Source organism: Ambystoma mexicanum, chromosome 7q, assembly GCF_040938575.1.
Source record: "Ambystoma mexicanum isolate Mex_15411 chromosome 7q, UKY_AmexF1_1, whole genome shotgun sequence".
Classification (NCBI taxonomy): domain Eukaryota; kingdom Metazoa; phylum Chordata; class Amphibia; order Caudata; family Ambystomatidae; genus Ambystoma; species Ambystoma mexicanum.
In genome coordinates, this window is record NC_090941.1 from 939,840,510 (window position 1) to 939,862,033 (window position 21,524).

At 50.2% G+C, this 21,524-nt stretch overlaps 1 protein-coding gene across 11 annotated transcripts in view; it reads left to right on the top strand.

Annotated features, from left to right (window-relative positions):
* TENM4 (teneurin transmembrane protein 4) overlaps positions 1-21,524 on the top strand; it is a 2,472,585-nt gene that overhangs the window by 2,186,931 nt on the left and 264,130 nt on the right. For all 11 annotated transcript variants that reach the window (XM_069639906.1, XM_069639908.1, XM_069639907.1 and 8 more), the window contains 2 exons: positions 3,477-3,578; positions 17,749-17,943. In XM_069639906.1, coding sequence (XP_069496007.1) covers positions 3,477-3,578; positions 17,749-17,943 — 297 coding nt within the window. The remainder of the gene's footprint in view (positions 1-3,476; positions 3,579-17,748; positions 17,944-21,524) is intronic.

A 21,524-nucleotide genomic window follows, 5' to 3' on the forward strand; every position in this document is an offset into this window, starting at 1 on the left:
CCTTTAAACATGTAAGTATGTTCCAAATCAGTTATACATGGGATAAAGTACTCCATACCGTGTGTTATAAGGATATTGCAAGCCACTGAGGAGTTCCATGACCAAACAGAGGAAGACTGAGTTCCTTTACATGGTCACGGAACTCCAAGGTGACTTGCAATACCCTTTTTACATACAGTAGGGGATATCTTATTACATGTAATATGGGCAAACACTGTCATGCCCTTTAATACCTGGCCTTTTGCTGGATATAATGTAATAGATCTTTCATTTGCTGATCCATTTAATCAATGTAGACTCTCTTTGGATTTGAAAAGGCTAAAATATATGAATGTGTTGCAGAAAATAGTTTAAACATTGTACTTTAGATAAGTAACAACATGCAACTTCTTGCATACACATGTTAAACTAAACTTCGCAGTGCACAAATTAAACATTCTACCATAAACCGTTCCATGGCAATTCATTGCTGTAAAGTGTCACAGAGAACCATTTAACATGCAAGGAACTTGAAAATCTAGTAACAGCTTTACCAAACTGCTACATTGACAGCTGGAATGCTGACCTTTGCTGGCTTATGCAGCAGGCATTGTGACATCAGAACTGATGTGTAATAACTGATTACAGAGCAGTTATGATGTCATTTTCTTATTAAAGGTTAGTTGTGATGACACGACTGGTCTGTAATAAGAGCGTTATTTCCAGGCTGTTATATGGCTATTGCAGGCTGCAGTGTATTATAACCTCATATTGCCCCAATCTGCCTGTAGCATCCCCCAAGCATTCAGATTATTTTTCTTCCATGTCGTGATTGGTCATGAATGTTGTTCAAGTTGGCCTTTAATACCTGTGCACCAAGCTTCCTTTCTGCTGTGGGCCTTCCACCACTTCCCCTCTGGCCACCTGAAGTCTCCATCAGGCCTCCCTTACCGAGAAGAGCAGCGCTTGGGGGCGAGTTACATGGATTGGGATTGTCATTTATTCAGCCCGTCCTAATCCCATGTAGCAGTGTCCAAGCTATAGAAGCCACCTTCTGGCATGCATGGCTTCTTCTGCTGCCCACAATTCACTGCAGGTGATGTCAGGTGGTATCATTGACTTTTCTTGGGCCGGGCTTCATTTATTTATTTATTTGGCCTTTGTATAGCGCACTAAGCCCTTAGGCATCAAGGCTCTTGTACATATCATACAGGCAGAACAAATTATACAATATGAAAAATAAAGAATGAGAACAGTGCATACAAAAACATGTGATGCTATGGTTGTTTGCTTGGGCTAGATAGCTTCTTGTTACTTGCTCATGTCGTGTATTGTAGTAGCCCACCGATAATGTAAGGACTTGGCTGCCTACTCTGTAGCTGTCATTTAGGGCTCTCTTATGCATGTAGCAGGAGGGTCTCACGTCTGTCAGGCCTTGCCAGGGTCTCCCTCGCCTCCTCGAGTGAGACTCTCACTTGTGGTTGTAAAGTAACTGCGAGACTGTTAATGCTTGTTCAAAATAATGCGCCCAGATACCTTTGGGTGAGAAGTGCCTCATAAAAAAAAAAATAAATAAACAAGCAAACAAACAAGAATGCTTATCCTTCCCACGCTCTTCCGGTTACACTGTGGGTAAAAAACAGGAAATAAGCATGCCACTTTTTAACTGCTCTTTGCTCTGCACCATAGTGTGGCTGCATTGGCTTACAGCAGAGCCTGGCAAGTGTGGGCACTACTGTCCATTAACACCTCGCGGGCCTCTCAGTAGGCAACGCACGGCTCTTGTTTCCACACAGAGCAGAAAGGTTGTTAATGGGCTTATTTCTATCTCTCAGGGTCGAGGGCCCAGGTGTGGAACCTGTCCTCGGATAACCACAGGTTCTGGGAAATTCAAGAGATGAGAAAAGGAACCATAATTACCCGCCGGACCACCTCTCTGGCCTCACCGCTACATGTTTAAATGAAAAATGCATCCTGCAAAGTCCCATTCTCCGTCCTGTAATTACCGCCAATTCCATCTGTCATCTATTTCACGTCGATTGCTTCCAAAATGATAGAGCAGGAGCAACCTATCTATTTTATTCCATAATTCATCCTATCTCCACTCTAACCAGCCTTTGGCGGATGCTATTGCTAACAGCCTGTAATGAAGCCGGGACCGGGCGTATTGTCTTATCGGGCCGGCACTCTATTGCTCTCGCTTCAAGGAGCCCGGGCTGCTGCTTTCATTAAAGGCAGCATGTAAACAGCCATATGAGATTGCCTCACAGCTCACCCAGCAAACATTGTTTTTTTGAACCTGTCATTATCCTGTATATATTTTCGTGGTTTAGTGACAGAGTTGTTTTTCAGGGGATGGAATAGTGCAAATACGAATAAATACAAACGCCCTGTTTTCATCTTTGCAAAATATGCTGTGTGATTGGTTATTCTGACAAAACACTTGAAGTGAGGTGTAGCCTTTGCCTGGAGGATTGGGAAACATTGTTTGGTAATTTGTGCATTTAAGACTTACGATGCAGGATGTGCCATTTTGAATGTCAAGTCCACTGCAATACAGAGATACTGTACTTGGAGGCACAATGCTGTCTCTGTGAAGGGCCTCATACTATGGAATTCACCGTTGGTAAAACTTGAGAACTTTCTTTTTAAAGAAGAGCTGCAAAGCAGGCTCAGCTTCGCTCGTCCCGGTTACCCTTCACTTGCGCCTACCCCACAGAATGATCTGCAACAGAGGTCTGGAATCTTCTCTCCGGATGTTTTGAACTACAACTCCCATCAGCCTTAGCCAGCATTGTCAATGATGAGGGATCAGAAGAGAAATAGTTTAAAACATTTGGTGAACCTCAGTTTTGCAGGCCCCTGCGCACCAAGGTTTCCCCCTCCTCCGACGTCATCGTAGAGAAAACTACATTTAATGAATGTGTAACTAGTTATTTTTTTATTATGAGCTCTCTCAGTGAAGATGGCTGAATTATGTTGTCATATTGTACACAGCAATGCATGTTACAATGTTGCCATAATCAAAACTGACACAGACGTTTCGGTATTTTCTTGGAAGTGCTGGTCACAGAAAGCTCATTGTTGCATCGTTAGACTCGCAGCGGAGCACAGACTTCAGGAAAGTAAGCAACTTAACATGTTGAAAGCGCAATGTGTATTATGGGTGCTTCGTAAGTGGGCTGCGTGTTTGTAGGGAACTGAAGTTGACAGTACAGCAATAATCTGCTAGGCACGGTAAGTGCCAGGCTGTTATGCAAGTCTATGCAAAAAAGCACGAGCATTCTCGTCCTTGGCACTTAAGGACGAGCAAGACGAAATTGCAGGAAGAGACACGATCTGCTGGACTTGTGACCACCGGTGGTTATTCGCGCCACCCTCTTCTGTTTCAACCTTACAGTTGCACTAACACTTTATTATTTTACTGATAACTGCTAGATGTCTGGGAGTTCTCTGGTTGAAAGTTGATTTCTTATTTTGTTTTCCTTCTCCCCTAGAATCGGTGGACGACTGCCCCAGCAACTGCTACGGAAATGGAGAGTGCGTGTCTGGGAGCTGCCACTGCTTCCTTGGGTTCTTGGGCCCTGACTGCGGAAGAGGTAGGGATGCTTTGCTCACTTTTATGCCACAGCACATCTGGCAATGTTGCGCAACTGTGTGTGGCTTCCCGGTCTACAAGCAGAGCGAGGCCACCACTATTGCGCCGTCATTGGCAAAAGTTGTTTTGCGCGGGTAGGTGCGGCGTGCCACTCCGTTGAATGCCCTATCTTCTGGAGCAGGGAAAGGTCTGTGGATAAGTCTCTCTCTGAGGCCCTTGGTGGAGAGGACCAGACAAAGCTGCAGAAGGATGACATCGAATGGCTCATTAAAAGTAGGCATTGATTTTTTTTATTTTTTTGGGTGCGTTGCTTGGTATGACATGCTCCATAGACAAAGTCAGGGCACATTGGTTAATTTAGTCCCGATTGAGTAGATGGGCTCAAGTGAACGGAGAGCACATAATACAAACAAAAGGGATTAGATTAGGACTCTTGTGTTATAAAAAAGATGTTTACAATAAATGTTCAGCGCGAATGCACTTGGCAATAGCCACAGTTGTCACGTTTCTTTTCCAAGCATAGCTATGGCAGGAGCGTTTGGGTGCCTGATTGGCCAGAAACCTTGTGGAAGACCATGATGTTGTGTATGGCTTACATCTCTGAAATATGTCTCTTGGCATCACTTTTTAAATGTAGGGCACAATTCCTCCTTGGTGTTTTTCACGTGCCTATCATTTCAATGTAACTTTTCCCATGTGTACTGCTGCAGTTTTGAATCTGTAAAAAAGGTGCCTTTCCCCAGTTTACCTGAAGCATCTGCAGCCCCCATGTTGATTCCCATTTATTGGGCATATCCATCAGGTTTAAGCTCTCAGGTAGATTCCCCCTCACTTGCACACCTGTCCATTTTAGGGGAGTCGACTATGGCCATTTCTCCAGCATGGGGTCTGGCATGGATTCACATGCTCATGAATATTCCCCGTCGTCAGGCTGGGAATCCTCGGTAAAGAAAAAAACCAGTATCAGTTTCGTTTCTGATCTGTCTTTCGTAGTAACAACCAATCACTGGTCTCTGCGTCATACTGACCACAGCCAATGACTGCCCTCTACCTAAGCACCGCCTCTGGCAGCCATCTTCAGATTTTTACCGCACGTTCATGTGTTGGGATCCTCGTGCTATTGCTCTCGAGCGTTAGTGCTATTTTTTCACGTTTTTTCTCAAAAACTTCGTTTTTTCGGTCAAAAGAGCCTCAAGCTCCACCGACTCACTATCCGATCAACGGGGACCCGTGTCGGATTCGTCTGCGCCCCTCAAGGGTGAAGATTCGTCGAGCTACGCTTTTGGAGGACTCCAGAAGTTTCTCAGGCCCGGTCATGGCCCAGGAGAAGGGAAGCTCGACGCCCGGAAAGCTGTTCAGGGTCTGCCCTGGATGCCAGCTGCAGAACGTCTTCAAGGAGGACGAACACTCCTTTTGTCTCTACTGCCTACATGAGGACAAGACGCACGTGGAGAAGGACTGTGCGTTTTGCGGCAACATGTCGGAGCGGACCATGAAGGACCGCCATCAACGTCTCGCCAACTGGCTAGAAGGGAAGAGCCCGTCCGGCGAGAAGAAGAAGAAGAAATCTGAGCGGTCTTCTAAGTCCTTTGAGGACGCCCCGGCGACGGGGGTCCAACATAAGGCCAAGCACCGCGAGTCCGCTGGCACCGGGAGCGCCGAACGGTCGGGCTCTACGGGCGCCAGGCAGGGCGCACCCTCCCCGGCACCATCAACCACGAGCCAACGCTCTGGGTCGGGTAAGAGGAAGGCCGAGCACCCGGCGAAGCTCCTGGAGAGGCCCCGGTCGAGCTCGAAGGCCCCATCGGAGGGGGAGCGAGGCGGTGTCCCCCCCCTCAAGGATAAGGCGGTGAGCGCACCTAAGGTGGTGAAGGCCTTAATCCATCCGGCCAAGCCCTCTATCGAAACTGTCGCGGCGGCCCTGGCTCAGCCTGTGCAGGCTACACCAGTGGTGGCGACCTCGGGGCTCAGAGTCTCCCTGCCACCTCGGAGGGAGTCATCTTTTGTGCCCATCGATAGGAACCCCGTGAAATCCCCCGTGGGGAAGAAAAAGGGGGGGCAGGGCGTCGTCGTAGGTTCGGCCTCAACCTCGGAGGAGGAGCTGGTCGAAGTCTTAAGCCACGGCCTCGGCGTGGAAGAAGACCGACCTGTCGGGATGGATCCCGACGCAGGTGACGACGACATCGTCGAGGGTACCGACGGGGTCCCTGATCGCCCGTCGGATTCCCCTCTGCCAGCGCCGCGAGACAACTCGGCGGCCATTTTGTTGGCTATACAGTCCTTATGCTCAGAGATAAGGACGAGACTACTGTTGCCGACGGAACCTCTCGCGCCGGGGGACCCAGAACCGGGACCTTCTGGTGTTCCCCCTACCAGGAAAAGAAGGATCCACCCTCCGCCTCCTTTTCAGCCGTCGCGCCCCTTCCAGCCCTCCTCCCCGTCCACCCGAGGGGATGATACGGGGACTGACACGGCAGCGACGGGTACGGACGACGAGGTATACGACGAGGATGTACCGTCGTCGCCTCCCACCAGGGCTTCTCCGCCCGACGAGATTGGATCGTACCACTCCATGATCTCCAGGGCATCCGAGCTTTTTCAACTCTGCCCTGAGGAGAAGAAGAAGGAAGGTTTCCTTTATCAGCGGCGCGAGGCCAAGAGGAAGACGGTCCTCTCAGTGCCTCTATTGGACGACATTTGGGATGAGGGCCTCACCCTCCTCAAGAACCCTTCCACGACGCCAGCTAGAAGAGACCGGTACGAGAAGAAGTACCGGGTCCCGGACACGGCCCCCCTGTGCCTCCGGGCGCAGCCTACCCCGGACTCCGTCGTCTCCGCGGCGGCCAGGAAGAAAGCGGGGGGGGGGTGCGGCCTCCACATCGACTTCCCCACCGGACCGTGAGGGAAAGAAATTGGACGCTATGGGACGCAGAGTCATCTCGTCGGCAGCGACGACGATTAAAGCGGCCAACGCCTTGGCTATCGTGGCCCGCTACGACAGGGAGCTCTGGTACAAACTGGCTCCCCTGCTGGACTTCCTGCCGGACGACAAGAGGACAGAGGCCCTGGAGATCCTGCAGGAAGGTGAGGTGGCTTCGGACCACGCCATTACCGTTGCGACGGACATCGCCGACGCTGGGTTCCGCCAGTTGGGCAACGGCGTTTGCCTTAGGCGGCGTGGATGGCTCAAGGCTACGGACTTCCGTCAAGACGTTCAGACCAGAGTCCTGGACATGCCCTTCGATGGGAACAACCTGTTTGGCAAAACAGTGGACGATTCCCTTCAGGCCATTAAAGCGGACACTGAGACGGCCCGGGCCCTGGGAGTTCTGCAGCAACGACGGACGCCCTTTCGGAGCAGCGGAGGCAAGGGCGCCTCCAAAGGTTCCGGCGGCGGTTTCTCCACCTACCGTCAAGCGGCCCGCTCGTCGTCTCAGGAGGCCTACAGAGGACGAGGCAAGTCTGGCGGACTCCGCCGTCGTCGCCAAGGAGGTCAAGGCGGCAAAGCCTCGTCCAAGCAGGATTGAACCGACCGTGGGGTCGGGCCCCCACCGAAGCACCCCGGTGGGAGGCCGGCTGGCGAGCTTCGTCAGCGTGTGGGAGTCCATCTCCACCGACCGTTGGGTGCTGGACGCCTTGGCCCGGGGCCACGCGCTCGAGTTTCAAAGAAGGTGTCCACGCGTCCCCCCCGTGGCCAGGAAAGAACTTCACGTCCCTCAACTTCTCCTGGAGGTAAAGGCGATGCTCAGGAAGGGCGCCATCGAACTCGTCCCAAAGAGGCTTCGGGGCTCCGGAGTGTACTCGAGATACTTCCTCGTGAAGAAGAAGACGGGGGGATGGCGCCCCATCCTGGACCTGCGACGTCTGAACAAGTTCATCAAGGCGCAAAAGTTCCGGATGGTCACCCTCCAGCACGTCCTGGGTCAGCTGGAGGAAGGAGACTTCCTGTCGTCGTTGGATTTGGAGGATGCCTACTTCCATATTCCCATCCTAAAGGGGCACCGAAAATTCCTCAGGTTTGTGGTCCAAGGGCGTCATTACCAGTTCAAAGCCCTCCCCTTCGGTCTACGGTCGGCACCCAGGGTGTTCACCAAGTGCCTCGCACCGGTGGCGGCGCAGCTGCGCCGCGAGGGGATCCACGTCTACCCCTACCTGGACGACTGGCTCATCCGAGCCAAGACGAGGGAGCTCGCCGTGGTTCACACGGCAAGGACCGTCCAACTTCTCACGGACCTGGGATTCTCCGTGAACTACGCCAAATCCCACCTGGTACCCGCGCAAGACGCTCTGTTTCTGGGAGCGAGGCTCAACACAGTGTCCCTTCTGGCCTCCCCGTCGGAGGAGAGGACCAGGACCATCCTGGGCAAGGTGCAACGGATGTTGGTGGCCGACGCGGCCAAGGTGAGGTCCATCAAGTTCCTCCTCGGAATGATGTCTTGCTGCATCTACCTCATTCCCATGTGCAGGCTCCGGATGCGCCCGTTGCAGGAGTTCCTGGACGCGCGCTGGATCCAAACGACGGGCAGCTTCGAGGAAAGGATCACACTCGACGAGAGTTTCCGACGAGCGATCCGGTGGTGGGACACCCGCACGCATCTGATGGCGGGCATGGACTTCCAGACCCCAGCCCACCAGGAGACAGTGACCACGGATGCCTCCCTGGAAGGGTGGGGAGCGCACACCGAAAATCTACACGCAAGGGGCCTTTGGCTCCCGACGGAGAAATCCTTACATATCAACGTCCTGGAGCTCCGTGCAGTGTTTTGGGCCCTCGGGTCCTTCCTTCCGTCCCTCAAGGGCAAGGTGGTGAGGATCTTCACCGACAACACCACCACCATGTTTTACATCAGAAAACAGGGCGGAACCAGGTCCCCAGCACTGTCCAAGGAGGCGCAGGACCTGTGGCATTGGGCAGTCGCCCAAGGGATGTTTCTGGTGCCGTTTCATCTGGCAGGGATAAAAAACACCATCGCCGACTCACTCAGCAGGGAGCTGCGCTCGTGCCACGAGTGGGAACTACGGCAGGATCTAGTGGATCGCCTCTTCCGACGGTGGGGCACACCCCAGATCGACCTGTTCGCGACGGCGACGAACTCCAAGTGCCGGAGGTTCGCCAGCAGGTTTCCCCAGGCGAGGAGCATGGGCGATGCTTTCTCGTTCCCCTGGGAGGGCCTGTTCCTCTACGCGTTCCCTCCTTTGCCACTGCTAATCCGGCTCGTCAACCAGCTCAAGAGGTCACGGTGCAGGATGATCCTCGTCGCACCTGCGTGGCCGAGGCAGATATGGTTCCCGGACCTTCTGGACTTGTCAGCGTCCCCGCCAATCAAGCTGCCGGTGGACGCGGATCTGCTCTCCAGGGAAGGAGGCGCCATCCTCCACCACGACCCGAAATCGCTGAACTTGCAGGCCTGGCTCCTGCAGCGCTAGAGTTTGGAGGATACGACATACCGGCCGACTGCAGAGAGGTTCTTGCAAAGGCCAGGGCGTCCTCGACTCTTAAATGCTACGGACACAAATGGAAGAGGTTCTCTGTCTGGTGCCACGCACAGAAGATTAACCCTCTACGGGTTACGGCTCCCCAAGTTCTGCCGTACCTGCTGACGCTGGCCAAAGCTGGACTGGCACACGCGTCCATCAAGATTCATCTGGCTGCGATCTCCCGATACACCAGGACCACGGGACGGACGTCCTTGTGGTCTCATCGTCTGGTGAAAGAGTTCATGAAGGGACTGTTCAGATCGTTCCCGCCGGTGAAGGCTCCGGCCCCGGCCCCGGCGTGGGAGCTCAACGTGGTGCTGACCAAGCTCATGGGACCTCCGTTCGAGCCTCTGCACTCGGCCCCGTTGAAGTTTCTGTCGTGGAAGACAGCGTTTCTTGTGGCCATCACCTCCGCACGACGGGTGGGAGAGATCCAGGCCCTTTCCTGCAAGGCCCCGTACTTGACTTTTCACGACACGAGGGTGGTGCTCAGGACGCACCCCTCCTTCATGCCCAAGGTACCGTCGGACTTCCATCTCAACGAACCCTTGGTGTTGCCTGTATTCTTCCCGTCGCCTTTGTCGCCGGCTGAGAGGACTTTGCACTCGCTGGATGTGGCTAGAGCGCTGAAGTTCTACGTGGACCGCACGAAGTGTTTTCGGAAGACGTCACAACTCTTTGTGAACTTTGGACCTGTCAATCAGGGGAAGGCTCTCTCGAAGGCTTCCATTTCCAGATGGCTCTCCGGCTGTATCATGTACTGTCATCGGTTGGCAAACCGACCGCTGCCCGGCCGTCCGAGAGCCCATTCCACCAGAGCGATCGCAGCTACCACGGCGTTCCTTTCTGGTGTGCCCCTGCTGGACATATGCAGGGCTGCTACGTGGAGGTCGACGCACACCTTCACGAAGTTCTACTGCGTCGATCGGGATTCCAGGGAGGAGTCCAGGGTCGGCCAAGCAGTGCTGCGCATCCTGTTCGCCTGAGGTGAGCCTGGTGAGGAGGTAAGATGCTTAATGTTGAGTTTGATGCAATGCTTAATGTTGAGCCTTTGCCACCTCCCGTGGTTGTGCATGTGTGTACTGCTATGTATTCTTTATTCATGAGCATGTGAATCCATGCCAGACCCCATGCTGGAGAAGGAACAAGTTACTTACCTGTAACTGTTGTTCTCCAGCATGGGTCTGGCATGGATTCACATGCGGACCCTCCCGCCTACCCCTCTGCGGCTCTTCACTTGGTCATACTGCCACTTCACGTGCTTCCAAATCTGTAGATGGCTGCCAGAGGCGGTGCTTAGGTAGAGGGCAGTCATTGGCTGTGGTCAGTATGACGCAGAGACCAGTGATTGGTTGTTACTACGAAAGATAGATCAGAAACAAAACTGATACTGGTTTTTTTCTTTACCGAGGATTCCCAGCCTGACGACGGGGAATATTCATGAGCATGTGAATCCATGCCAGACCCATGCTGGAGAACAACAGTTACAGGTAAGTAACTTGTTCCTTCTTTCCATTTCACTAGTCCTTATATGGGAAATCACTGTTTTGTACTGGCTGTTATATTTCAATGAGACTCTACATTAGCCAGCTTCACTCTCACGATAGGGGCCTAGCATGGCCTCTCCATCTCTGTCACTCTGGAGCTGTATTTTCACCCCACATCTGGATAAAGGAGAACAACTTGGCGGTCATGGTGGGTAGGCAGATCTTCTGGCTCATAGATTACCGAGAAATGGTCCTCTTGCCCCCGATGGTCTCAATCTTCTTGATATAGGATAGCTATATCTTCTGCCCATGTGCCATTGTTCTGAGGCATTTGGTTAGTGATGGGTTAGTTAATTGGTTAATTATTTTGAAAAACTCTTTGGTGGAATTCTTTCTCCTTGCGCCAGATGGCTTCTTGGTACACCCTTGCATGGATCTTGCAGGCTGTTTTGTCTTTCGTCTTGCTCTTTATTTTCCAGATTCGTTCTGCCCCTCTTCAAGTCGTCCCGCTCTTTCTCATACCAATATTGGATGAATTCAGGTTAGTCATGAGTTTAAGCTTGATGACAGGAGCCAGAGTGTTCAGCTGGCTTTCAAGCTCTTGGTGCACAATGTTCAACCATATCTGTAGCTGGTGGTCCCTGGTAGACAGCTGGCTAGGAGGGTTAAAAGTGCTAGTCAAAGCTGTTATGGGCATCTTGTTGCTGGGTCTGTATTCTTGACCCTTGTTTTATTTGGTACTCCATTTCCTGCCAATCTGGAGTTTTCGGTGTGGTTATCAAGGAGCCGATGATCATAAAGTGATCTGTCCAGATCTGAATGATGGTACTGACGTCACTGATATGGGCATGCCCAATGTAAGGATGGCGTGTAGGGAGTAGCTTCCGCTTGGGATGTATCTTTGAGATGTTGGAAGCCTAGATCTGAAATATGATCCAACCCATCCTGGTCCTGTTTGATTGACAGATCGTTCATGTGGATGTTAAAATTCCTTGCTAAGATCATGTTTCATGAGATGGTTAAAAGCGCATCCATTCGGTCTTGCCCATCTTCTACGAAGCTCCTTCAGGTCAGACGGGGTGGGTGGGGGGCCAATCCGCATCGTGTTGGTGGTGTTAGCATTCAAGGAGCATGTAAGCACTAGGCAGGGGGAGTATGTTGATCCGCTAGGTGCATTGGCAGGAGCCTGGGAATTTGAGGGCTACCCCGCCCTGCTCATGTAGGTCTGTTTTTGTGCAGGACCTTTTAGCCTCGTGGAAGTATGGAGTCACATAAACAGTTGTGCTATGATCTGGAATCATAAGGGGAGTCACGTGATGCCTTTTAAAGAGGTCTTGTACAGCTTAAGTTCTGCCACTTTGGTGGCCTCCTGGCCTGAGGTCTGTGGCGGGTTGACAGAGGGACACAGAGTCCCCAGTAGATAGCAGGTAAATCCTCTTTATTTGTCATTGACGCAACTCTGTGCAGGCAGTTGCTAAGATAGGACACCGGCACCACCGCCCAGGCTATCCTTAGCCAGTAGCTCTAGGCCTCTAACTGACTCTGCTGCAACCCAGGCACACAAACCGCCAGTAACATTCCACAGTAGACTCCTATGACCTCGCACACACCTTGCAGGTGTCCTCTACATGGTCCTGGAAGAAAAGGGGCGGGAAGGGGATGTTAGGAGGAGGGAAGAGGAAGGTAGGTGACATGTTGATGGGTGAAGACTGGAAGGTCCGATTCCTGTGCGTTTCAGTATGCTCCTAAGCAGTTCCTGATTGCAGGATATCTGTGCATCCAGACTCGGTGACCATAACCTGCTGGGCCCACAACCACCGGCCCTTGCTTTGGGCCAGCACTGCGGACCTACCTGTTTGTGATTCATACCCCTTACTTCTTCCCTGAGTACTAGCTTCTGGGCTGCCTGCCTGCTGTTCACAGGTGTGTGTACTCTCCACAGGGTTGCCGTCCCCGTCTGCGTTTCGAGCTGTTTCAGAGCCAGGTGGATCCTTTTGTTCAGCGTGGTCTATTAATACCTCTGCTGGGCGTGCAGGAGGCCCCGTCATTTCTCCGGGCCTATACCGGCCGCCTGCCTAGCCCTTCGCTCCTCGGTTCCTCTCCCTTTTATGTGCTTACCGTGTCTCCTTTTGGAAAGTGGCCACACACACGGTTAAGTAGCCCTAATGCGCTGCCCTCGCCTGTGTCCCGCGGCGAGACTCCATTCTGCAGAGTCATCTAGTTAAATAAAGCAGGTCTCTTAACTACCTGGCCAGGAGCCAGCAAACCGGAAAGACCCTTTCAAATGTGTGATTTAAGCTCAGCAGGCCGTTAAGCGCCAAGCTTTCTCGCAGCCGATACAAACCCATGCCACTGGGCGAGCAAGAACCTGCCGTGCATTCCTAAAATAATGGCTGGTGGAACAAGAGCAGCGCTTTCCTGTTGCTGTTTGGAGTGATAGTGTGTCCCGGTGCTGAGCGAGTTGCCAGACAGTCGGTGCTGAAGGGAGCCGTCTGCCTTCAGAGAGAAGCGAGCGTCCACCCTTCAGTCTGTCCCTGCACACGGACTGCCACTGGTCATGTCATGCTCAAAATCTGATTGGCTGTGATGGTCAAGATCTGATTGGCTGCTCCATTCGGGTTCTATTCAATCAGTGGAGCCCCTGGGAAGTCACTGTTATGCATTAGCACCCTGGGAGGTGCCGTCCACCAATAAGAATGCTCGGAACACGGGCTGTATTCACTAAGGAAGGAGCTAATGGTGATATGCCACCCTCGTTAAAGGACCCTTGCTGCTCCCTTAACTTGGGCGGTGGGACGTTAACCAACAGGGTACGCCGGCCACTGAGGGGCATATCGCCTCAATATTACAATACTCCTAGGGGAAGCTCTGGTGCGTGGGGTGGGTAGAAAGGGAGCAAAAAATCTGTAGGAATAGACATGCCATGGTCTGTTTTAATCTCATTAAAGCCTTATCGCTTAATTTACCTTCATTTGGATTGTGTCACGTGCCCTGGGCTCATTTCCACCAACCCAGCAAGTCACATGTCTTCCCATAAACTTCAGTGGGAGCGACCTCTCAGAAAACATTCCTCCTTCATATTATTTGTTTTGTATTTTTGGTTAAACAATTAACCTTTAACACAGCAAATAAAATATGATATAAAATAATACATGACATAAGTTATATCAAAGAAAACTAATTACAATACAATTGACATTTACCCTTCTAAAAAGTGTTTATCTCCATTGACTTCAGTGCAATCACTCATCTAAAAGAGTCGTCAAGTTCCCTCCTACCTCATAACTTGTTGTGTTTGTAAATAGTACCACAAACCATATAGTGTGTTTTATACATGCATAAATGTGCATACATGCACTTTCATATATGTATAATTTATTGAGTACTGAATGGAATAACAATATCTAGTTTTATATAGCGCAACAAACCCTGCAGGCATCTAAGCACTGAGATAATAGTTGATATCTTTATACCACTGCATGGTAATCAATTATCGACCTTGGAAGGATGAAAGGCTGAGTTGGTCCTGCCGGGATTCGAACGTGCATCAGCAGATGTCAGAACGAGCGCTCCTTAATTTAACAATATATTAAAGAGAGCAATATTTTGGTAGTTAGGCAGAGTCAGGAAGGTAGGCAGGCAGGTGAAATGATGGGCAGGATAATAGTTAAGCTTATTAATAGGTGGGATGGTAGGCAGCCAAGTAGAGGAGATAGCAAGTAAGCGAGAGATGATAGGCAAGCAAGATGATAGGCAGGCCGGCGAGATGACAGGCAGGTGAGATGACAGGCAGGCGGGATGATAGGCAGGCAGGATGATAGGCAGGACAATAGTTGAGCATTATAATAAGCGAGTTGGCAGGCAGCCAAGTAGGGGAGATAACAGGCAAGCAAGAGAAGATAGGCCAGCGAGATGACAGGCAGGTGAAAGACAGGTGGCATTAACAGGCAGGCAGCATTAACAGGCAGGCAGCATTAACAGGCAGGCAGCATTAACAGGCAGGTGGCATTGATAGGCAGGCGAGATGATAGGCAGGCGAGATGATAGGCAGGTGGGATGATAGGCCAGCAAGATGATAGACAGGCCGCAAGATGATGTATAGGCCAGTCAGATGATGGCTAGGCCACCAAAATGATGGCTAGGCCAGCAAGATGATGGCTAGGCCAGCAAGATGATGGATAGGCCAGCATGATGATGGATAGGCCAGCATGATGATGGATAGGCCAGCAAGATGATGGATAGGCCAGCATGATGATGGATAGGCCAGCAAGATGATGGATAGGCCAGCAAGATGATGGATAGGCCAGCAAGATGATGGATAGGCCAGCAAGATGATGGATAGGCAAACAAGATGATGGATAGGCCAGCAAGATGATTGATAGGCCAGCAAGATGATTGATAGGCCTGCAAGATGGTTGATGGGCTGCAAGATGGTTGATAGGCCTGCAAGATGGTTGGCAGGCGAGATGAAAGGTAGGTCAGCGAGATGATAGATAGGCCAGCGAAATGATAGGTATGCCAGCAAGATGATAGGCAGGTGGGATTATAGGTAGGAGGAATGAAAGACTGTTGTGGTGATAGACAGTCGAGATGACAGGTAGGCCAGAAATATGATAGCTAGGCCAGTGAGATGATGGGTAGGTTGGCGAGATGATGGGTAGGATGGCGAGATGATGGGTAGGCAGGTGAGATGATGGGTAGGCAGGCGGGACGATAGGTAGGCCAGCAAGATGATAGGCAGGCGAAATGATGGGCAGGCAGGATGATAGGCAGGGGAGATGATAGGCAGGGGAGATGATAGGCAGGCGAGATGATAGGCAGGGGAGATGATAGGCAGGTAGGATGATAGGCAGGGGAGATGATAGGCAGGGGAGATGATAGGCAGGGGAGATGATAGGCAGGGGAGATGATAGGCAGGGGAGATGATAGGCAGGCGAGATGATAGGCAGGCGAGATGATAGGCAGGTAGGATGATAGGCATGAGGGTAATAGGCAGCAGGAAGAGAGCCCGATGGATGTAGATCGATAACTGACTCGACAGATAGTGTGATAGAGACACACATTGGAAGATCTGGCAAAACAATCTGGAAAAAAGAGACTGGCACACAGAACCACACTGCCCTTAAATGCCCATCACTGCCCTTATTAAAGATAGATTTTCAGTACAGTAGGCGCCCTGTGGCAAACACACACGGCAACTCTTTACTGATGGAAATACAGAACCCAGCGTAGCACAGGAGATCCCCGGCAGACGGTTCAGAAGGCAGCACATGGCAGCCATGCACACAAAACACCCCATAGCACAACATGACAGAGCAATCAGCCAGATAAAGGCAGGAGAGGCCATTTGAAAGAAGGGGACGCAGCTGTGCCAGCACTAGAAGGGGGTCGGATACACGCAACATTGCTCAAGGAAGGGGGCAAACCCAAGAATGGGATTCTTCCCAGTTCATAAGTGGGGTGGGATTCCAGCAATAAATGATCCTCAACAACATGGAGGAGGATCCCAGATGCAGTGCCACTGACGGGGAGCTGGGAGATCAAAAGTCTTCTGGACTCCGCTCCTCAGAGGTGGTTCTTCCGCTGCATTACAGTGCATGGTGCCACTGGCATTGTGCCAACATCTTAGCTCAAAAAGATGAAAAGTTTCCGAGGTCACAGGCCCGTGGGTACTGGACAAGACCTAGAGCGAAAGGAGCCCAGAGAGGCAGAGCAGCAGTGCAATCAGTGGCCCTTCTCATTCCAAGGAGGCAGGCCCCGGGGTGGAGAGAAGATGGCGCGAGGCCTGGCTGCTGCACAGCCAGAGCAGGTGGACAAGTACACGCGGGCTCGTGAAGAGGTGCTTGGTGTAGAAGTCAAGGCTAGGGAGGTGTGAGCGAGAACTGAGAACTGAAAGGCAACGGCCTTTCCTGCTGTAAGGACACCAGTCCACTCTGTGGAGGCCTTCTGCCAGGTGGGTATCTGGAGTGAAGCAGTGGAGCGTGCTGCCAGTGTGTGGTGGAAGACTCTTATCTGGGTAAACGAGTTCTGGTTCATAACCACATTGCAGTAAAGCATCAGCGGGGAGAGCATGGCCTCCATGTGGCCTCCATGTGGCCTCCGTGTCGCCCCCAGCCCACGCTGGAGCACGTTGTCAAGGGATTCAAGAACTGGGGGGGATGCTGAGGACAGATGGCACCTTTTTATAGTGCATGCACACTCAACGCATTTTAAGCAGAATTTATCATTGCCTTAATGGGTACCTTTTAATGTCAGTCCATTCCGCTAATCCCCATCTGTTTTTAATATTCCAAGCAAGTTATTATTTTGATTGCCTTCTTTACTTCTACACCCTCAGAAACTCATAACAAATATCTTGGACAAACGGTAGCCATCCGTGGCCAACCAGGAAGAAACCAGGGCTAATTGCGTTTTGTCAATAATAGATAAAAAAATAAGCAAGACCCGAAACGTCCGATTCCAATTACTATCTGGACTAAGAAAAGTGCTCATTTGACTAAAGCTCTTTTTTTCAAGTTTCATTCATTCTGACCATGCTCATACGAGTGAATGGCTTAATTATGTTGAAATTATTTTTTTTAAATTTAAGATTGCATTAAAATTACAGTGTCTGAACCGATCAGAAAAAAATATCACTTTTGCTTTTATAAAGTACTTGTGCTTTTATAGACTGTGCTTGTGCTTTTATAGACTAGAGCACTTGTACTTTTATAGACTTCCTGTAAAAGCTGTGTCTGGAAGATGTGGCGGACTAGACATGAGTGACTGTATCTGTACGCATGCAATGCCAATTCATTTTATTATTTTTGCCCATTGTTGCCTAGAGCAAGGTCAAGGTGTTTTAACCTCCTGCGAGCGAGAGGTTTTCCACAGTGCAGTTCAGCACTTTTCCCTTAAGCTATTGAATGAGCCATACATTTGCACGGCCATGCTTACTTGTGTTTTTGAGCCTTATAACTTTTATTAAAAGGCTAACCTAAGCACGGGGCCTTATTCTTGAGCGTTTTATATATAGTGCTCTGCTTTTTTTTCAGAGCCAAACGGGTTCTGCTTGTTTTATATTGTGCTTTTATGGAACTGCATGGACGTTCTGAAGTACAGCTCGACTTCCCATGTGTTTTGCCTGTGTTCAGCATGTGCACTTAGGGCGAATGGAGGAGTTTCGGCTGTTACCCTTTTTTAAGGTGTCCTTCTTTTCCCCCATAGCCTCTTGCCCGGTGCTATGCAGCGGGAACGGACAGTACACGAGGGGCCGCTGCTTATGCCACAGCGGCTGGAAAGGCGCAGAGTGTGACGTGCCGACCAACCAATGCATTGATGTGTCCTGCAGCAATCACGGCACCTGTATCATGGGCACCTGCATCTGCAATCCCGGCTACAAGGGCGAGAACTGTGAAGAAGGTATGTGTGGCTGGCGGTCCGGGTTTGATGGGCCTGGTATTTTCCTGTGTTACGGTGCTTTCACCTGGTCCTAAAATCATGGGTCCACCACATTCGGATCGCCTGATCTTTTGGACTTCAACTTCCATGATCCCCCACCATTGACTGTGCTGGGTCGGGCTGATGGGCTTTGTAGTGCAAAACAGCTGGAGAGCCAATGGTTGCAGACCCCTGCAGTATGAATGTTCTTTATGATCTTGCCACCAAACCATGTTCTGTTTAACTGTCTGTCATAGCATTAAATGGCAACGAGCCTCCCACTTCAGAGCGCTTTGACAACAAACGCAGCCGTTCCTCACAAGCCTTGTGAATTGGGGTGGTTTTTAATGCGCACATTTTAAGTCAATGGGCCTCATTACATGGTAGGCGGTAACCATAGCGCTATTAGCGCCATGGTTGCCGCCGGTACCGTACCGAGTCCGCCTTGGTGGATGGCGGAATTGCCGCCCTACTCCAAGGTGAGCGGGGGCGGTAATTCCCCATTCACCAAGGCCCTTCCCCATTCCCATTTTTGCCCCCATAGGGCATAATGGGAATGGGGAAGGTGCTAATTACGGTACCGCAAATTGCGGTACCGTAATTAGCTCCGAGGTCCCTTTGCGGCACCCTACTTTAACGGCTGGTAGAACCAGCCGTTAAAGTCGGGTCCCGCAAAGGGAACTCGTAGTAAGGCGGTAGGGGTTTACCGGTACCGGTGCCCTTACCGGTACCGGTAAACCCCTACCGCCTACCGTGTAATGAGGCCCAATGCGTTTCAGCCTTGTTTGTAAGGGATGTGAATTTTTCTTGAATCACGGTTTGTGCAATCGGTTATGCATTTTTGTACCAGGGGGCGCCTTGCATCGGTTCCCAAGCAATTCTAGGTTTTATGTGGAGTCAGATTTCCTCCTAGCTTTATTAGTGCCTAGCAGTGTGGCAGGACTGACAGGAGCTATTGCCCAAAATGCAATTTGTATGCGACGTAGTGATTTAAACTACATGCCGAAAGAAGGGGGATGCATTGGTGGAATATTGGGGTGTGGGTGCAATGAATAGGGACTCGCAAAATCTGGCAGGATGCTCTTTAGCCAGATGAAACTTATATGTTTTTCATTGGGTGGGGAGGGGGTCAAAGTTACTGAATTTCTGTAGTCCAAGCCTGAGCCGATTACTGTATGGTAGACCCCTACTTTGTACATAGAGACCCACGTTGACATGGTTCCTCAGTGTGTTCTCTTATTTGGCGGGTCTTACGCAAGTCTGTCTTCTCTGTTGCTGAATGTCATGATTCGTATAGTGCACCTTCAAAGTACACAACCCCATACAATGGTAAGATCCCAGCAGGGCACACCTCAGACAGAGGTGTGTGTGTTTTGTTGTGTGGCTGTGCTATGCTACCCTGTGCTATCTTTGCTGTGCTCCACAGGTCGCTTAGGTTTGGTGTGCTACGCCGTGCTACTATGCAGCACCATTTCATGCTTATGTTGCTAGGACATTTTGTGCAATATTGGTCTATTAGAATCTGTTTTTTGCTCCTACGTGCATTTTTGGAAAAAAGCTTAACTTGAACTTGCGCATTGGATGTGCTTCTTCCTTTTGCTTTTAGGGGGATACTCCCCACTCCCGACACACACCGCTGTTTGGACTTCCACTTCCTCCCACAATGCTTATAAACTTAACCCTGCTCCTTCCTTCTGTTTTAACTTGTTTTTAATTCTCCCTTCCCAATTTTTATTCTGTAACCGAAATCGATTTTATTTTGGTTTTTATCGGAGTTTTGCTCAGTTTTTCATTTTTCGTTGTTTTCAACTAATATAAAAACCCTTTTTTATTTCATTTTTGGGAGAAATAATGTTTATTTTGTTACATTAGATGGCTGGTTTGTGTTATGTCCGGTTGTAGTGTGTCATGTTTTATGCCGTTTCACATTCATGTCAAATGTAAAGTGCTTTAAAACAGTCATAATGGCAAGCAGCACTCCACAAAACACCCAAATTAATAAGTAGTACAGGTGAGCGACACTTGGTTCCTGAAAGGGGCCGTAATGCCCAAAGCAGAATTGAAAACCTAGGATCCCCATTCCAGCCTCTATTTACAGGACAAAATAACTAGAGTTCATGTTGAGAAGAGTAGATATGGCTGATAATGCAAATGAGTACCCGGCGAGGGTCAATGAGCTTGTAACAAGTATGCACATTCGCCCCCTGCCGTATCATTCCCAGCCTGACGAAGCCTTTCTCGGGCCGGTTTCGTCCTGGCCGCCATGGAAAGGGAGAAGGGACTGTGTGTAGTCACTTCTCCCACTTCCATGGCGGCCACCTTTTTTACTTTTAAATTCGTTTTTCAATGGCCACAATGGAAAGGGAGAAAGCGTCACGCAACTTTAAAAAAGTAGCAATTAGTACCCCGCCTGCTCGGGCCTTTAACCACTGGCAACGTGGCATTACCTGATGTGGTAATACCCCCCACCTCCGACCCTCTAGCACAGGCGTATTGCTTACTTAACTCACACTGAAGCCCAGCCAAATTCCAAGAGGAATCCTGTCTCCCACACCACTATATCCACCCCTATGAATCCCTACACACCACTATATCCACCCCTATGAATCCCTACACACCACTATATCCAACCCTATGAATCCCTACACACCACTATATCCACCCCTATGAATCCCTACACACCACTATATCCACCCCTATGAATCCCTACACACCACTATATCCACCCCTATGAATCCCTACACACCACTATATCCACCCCTATGAATCCCTACACACCACTATATCCACCCTATGAATCCCTACACACCACTATATCCACCCCTATGAATCCCTACACACCACTATATCCACCCCTATGAATCCCTACACACCACTATATCCACCCCTATGAATCCCTACACACCACTATATCCACCCTATGAATCCCTACACACCACTATATCCACCCCTATGAATCCCTACACACCACTATATCCATCCCTATGAATCCCCACTAGGCCCAGTTTACGACCTTTTTACGACCATGTTAAAGGGCTGCGGTTATGCAGATTAACGCCACAGCTTTTGGACAGTGAGACTTGAACTAGGGACACCTAAGGGAGCAAAAGTAATTGGTATGGGTGAATGATGACAGATTACCTGCCTTAGCAGCGTGTCATTTTTGTATCATTCTGGTATTGTGACTCACTGAAAGGGGAATATTCTGTCTGTATTTTAGTCCAAATCCGTTGCCTCGGCTGTCAAGGTATTTAAATCCCCGATGTCACAGGACTAAAAAATCAGTGTGTTTTTCCTCTTCCTTTTCTTTGCCTAGAGTGTGTGCCTGTATTGTAATAACTACGTTATTGATTGTTTTTGCTTCTAATGGCCGGAACTTTATTACTGTTCTTTGGTCTTGACATGAGGTTTATTGGGGCTTTGGAGACTGTACTTGATGGGAGAGAGACGAAACCTAGTTGCTTTGCTTTTCTGAGTTCTTTTTTTGTAACGGCTGCCAGCTTTTTGAAGTTTAATGAATGTTGCTTGTTTGGGTGGAAATGTGAGACCATTTACAGTCTATT